General features: G+C 45.5%; 1 protein-coding gene across 3 annotated transcripts in view; it reads left to right on the top strand.

Moving 5' to 3' along the window:
- Tnnt1 (troponin T1, slow skeletal type) overlaps positions 1-1,972 on the top strand; it is a 14,065-nt gene extending 12,093 nt beyond the window's left edge. For all 3 annotated transcript variants that reach the window (XM_031385112.1, XM_031385113.1, XM_031385111.1), the window contains exon 14: positions 1,827-1,972. In XM_031385112.1, the coding sequence (XP_031240972.1) occupies positions 1,827-1,872 (46 nt within the window). In that variant the 3' untranslated portion in view covers positions 1,873-1,972. The remainder of the gene's footprint in view (positions 1-1,826) is intronic.
- The last annotated feature ends 1,591 nt before the right edge of the window (positions 1,973-3,563 follow it).

The following is a 3,563-nucleotide window of genomic DNA, read 5'->3' as shown; positions in this document are numbered from 1 at the left end:
GAAATCCGCCTGCCTCTGCCTCCCAAGTGCTGGGATTAAAGGTGTGCGCCACCACCACCCGGCCATTCCTAATTTTTGTATTGGTCTGCTAATTTATTTTTAAGCCAAGGTTTCACACAGCCCAGACTTACTAGGAAGCTGAGGCTGGCCTTGAACTACTGATCCTCTGGATTCGGCCTCAGGGGTGCTGGGATTATTGGCCTACACTACAACCTTCTGCTTTTCCTTATCAGCTCTTAGGTTTCAGTCTCCCTCCCTCTCTGTATCCCTCCATCTCTTTTCTTTCTGAGTATATATTATTTTACACCATTTTTGCCTCATATGTTTACATGCACATATGTGTGTGCATGTGTATGTATGTTTGTGTATGGGTGTATGTATATGGGTGTATGTGTGTGTTTGGATATAAGTGTGTGTGTATGACTGTGTGTATGGGGGTGTGTACATGTATGTGCATGTGTGAGTGTGTGTATGCATGAGTGGGTGTAAGCGTGTGTATATGTATGGGTGTGTGTGCCCACAGAGACCAGAAGTTTGGATTCACTGAAGCTAAATTTCAGACAGTTGTACATCTGGAGTGTGCTCAGAAGATTTGGAGGTCTTGGTCTCTTTTTTCTTTCTTGTGGTCCCAGAGATAAAGCTCAGATTTTAGGTTTGGCTGTAAACACCTTTACCTGCTAACCCATCTCACTGTTCCCTCTCTCTCCTTTTCTCTCTTTGTTTCTCCCTCTCCTGCCAGTTTTCCCCCTTTCTATTTCTTCTTATTAAGACAAGGTCTCTTGCCGGGTGGTGGTGGCGCACACCTTTAATCCCAGCACTTGGGAGGCAGAGACACGCAGATTTCTGAGTTCAAGGCCAGCCTAGTCTACACTGTGAGTTCCAGGACAGCCAGGGCTACACAGAGAAACCCTGTCTCAAAAAACAAAACAAAACAAAACACACATATACACACAAAAACAAACAAAAAACAAGGTCTCCTATAAGCATCCTAACACCATTTATATTTGAGGCTGCCCTTAAACTCCTGACACTTGCCTGCCTCCGCCTTCTAAGTACAGGAATTACAGAACCATCATACCTGATACACACACACACACACACACACACACACACACACACACACATATATATTCATTCTTGCTATATAGCCCAGGTTTTCCTCAAACATTTCCTGATCCTCTTCAGGGCTGAGCAATCACTGGTGTGCTCCACCATGCCCAGGCTTCTTGATGCTTCCTGCTCAGTCTCTTTCTTTTTCTAGCCTTTTCTGTACTCTTCCAGCCTCCCTGAGCCCTGTTGCATGTCACCACCTCTAGTTAACCCTTCTTTCACCCTCAAGCCCCTTTCACATAAATCTGCATGAGTTCTCTGTGAACTAACCCAAGAAAGTCACCTCCCACCAGTCATGTACTGGCATTATCTGAAAGAGCTGTACTCAACGGTGGTGGGGGCGTGTCGTAGCTCAGTGGTAGAACTATTACGTAGAATCCCCACTGAGAAACTAGGGGTATGGCCCAGTGGTAGAGCCCCTGCCTAGAATCCCCAGTGAGGGACTAGGGGTGTGGCTCATAGGTAAAGCCCCTGCCTAGAATCTCCCAGTGAGAGACCTGGTTTGTGGTTCAGTGGCAGAGTACTTACTTAACATGGGAGAGGCCCTGACTCAGTGCCCAATACTGCAAAAAAGAAATAGCACTGCTGGCCTCTGCTCCCAACTTCCTCTGGGTGGGGGTGGGTATTTGGTGGACTTCCTGAATTTTAAAGATGCTGTGTTAAGCTTATCTTGGAAGCTCAGAACCTCTTCCTGACACCACCTTCTTCTCCCACAGCCGAAAAGGGGCTGGGAAAGGTCGAGTTGGAGGCCGCTGGAAGTGAAACTGCCAGGACACGTCCCACTATGTGGAGCCCAGGAGCCACTGGAGTGTGTCCCATCTGTAACTCAAAATAAAGTGTCCCCAGGCGTCTGCTTAAGTTCTTCAGGGTTGTTATTATGTGGCTGGCTGTGTGAGTTGATTGACATCTCCATATTGCCTGGGAGAGTCATCAACTGTCATTAAAGAGATTTGGAGTTCATGGCTGCGAGTACAGCTTGTCTAGAACTCATGAGACCCTGGGTTAAATCTCCAGTTCTGCTTAAGCTAGATATGATGGTGAGTGACAGTAATCCCAACATTGGGGAGGTAGAGACAGGAGGTTCAGGGTTTCAAGGTCATTCCTTGACTACACAGTGAGTACAAAACCATCCTATATGAGATTCTGTTTTAAAAAAAATAATGACAGTACAGGTGGTAGTAGCATATGCCTTTAATCCCAGCGCTTGGGAGACAGAGGCAAGCATATCTCATGAGTTTGAGGCCAGCCTGGTCTACAGAGTGAGTTCCAGGGCAGCAAGGGCTATACCAAAAAACCCTGTCTCAGCAGACAGACAGACAGACAGACACCCCCTCTTAAAAAAATAATGATCAGGGTTGATACAGGAATAGAATATAAGATGTGATCCTAGGGCCCAGGACATAGCCCAGTAGGTAAACGTGTATCCTGCCAAGCTTTATGGCCTCGGCTGGATTAGATCTCCAGGACCCACATGGAATGAAGAAGTAACTCCTGCAAGTTGCCCTCTGACCTCCACATGTGTTGTCATACATAAGCATACATGTACAAATGAATATAATAATTAATAAAAGAGCTGTGGTTCTGGAGCAGGAGAGATGGCTCAATAGAGTTTTGCTGCTCTTCTAGAGAACCCACGCTCAATTACCCGCACCCATGTCAGATAGCCCACAATAGCCTGTAACTCCATCTACAGGAGATCGGAAGCCCTCTAGTGGTGTACTTGTATACCTGCATAAATGTGTAGACAATCACATAAATGCCTAATACATCTTTTTTAAAAGTGACATGATTTGGGGGGTTGGGATGGAATTCTCTCCTATAATTGCATGTCTGGACTACATTTGGAGAGTGAATTTCTTTCTGTTCCACTAATCAAGATATGCTTTTTGTCAATGGGCATTTGGAGACCCAGTGCCAGCGTAATGATAGTCACAGACAGGCACAGCCATAGGTGTCCCAGAAATATCAATTGCCGCTGAGATTTAAAATGTTTTTATAAGGTAAGTAACCAGGACAATTTTAAAGAACACATCTGAGGGCCAGATATGTGTAGGGCATGCCTAGAATCCCAGACTTTGAGAGATGAGCCAATCACCAGACCAAATCTGGCTGAGAACAGTCTTACCTCTGTCTGTGCACTCATGTAGCCTTATTTTGTGGATACTTTTTATAAAGTGGCATATTAAAAAAAAAAACACATCTATTTAGTGTGTGTCTTAGTAGGGTGTGCATGAATGCCCCATCAGGGAGCGAAAACTGCAAGACAGTTTTTGGAGTCAGTGCTCTCCTTCCTTGTGGGTCCCAAGGATGGAAATATCTGACTTCTTACCTTAGGGAAGGATGGTGTGTGTGTGTGCGTGTGGGGTAGGGTTTAGGTAGCTCATGTCTTTTTTTCTTTTTTTCAAGACAGGGTTTCTCTGTGTAGCCCTGGCTGTCCTGGAACTCACTCTGTA

This window comes from Mastomys coucha, unplaced genomic scaffold (genome assembly GCF_008632895.1).
Source record: "Mastomys coucha isolate ucsf_1 unplaced genomic scaffold, UCSF_Mcou_1 pScaffold21, whole genome shotgun sequence".
Lineage (NCBI taxonomy): Eukaryota > Metazoa > Chordata > Mammalia > Rodentia > Muridae > Mastomys > Mastomys coucha.
The sequence above is the reverse complement of the archived record's forward strand: the minus strand, read 5'-3'. Positions and strand labels throughout refer to the sequence as shown.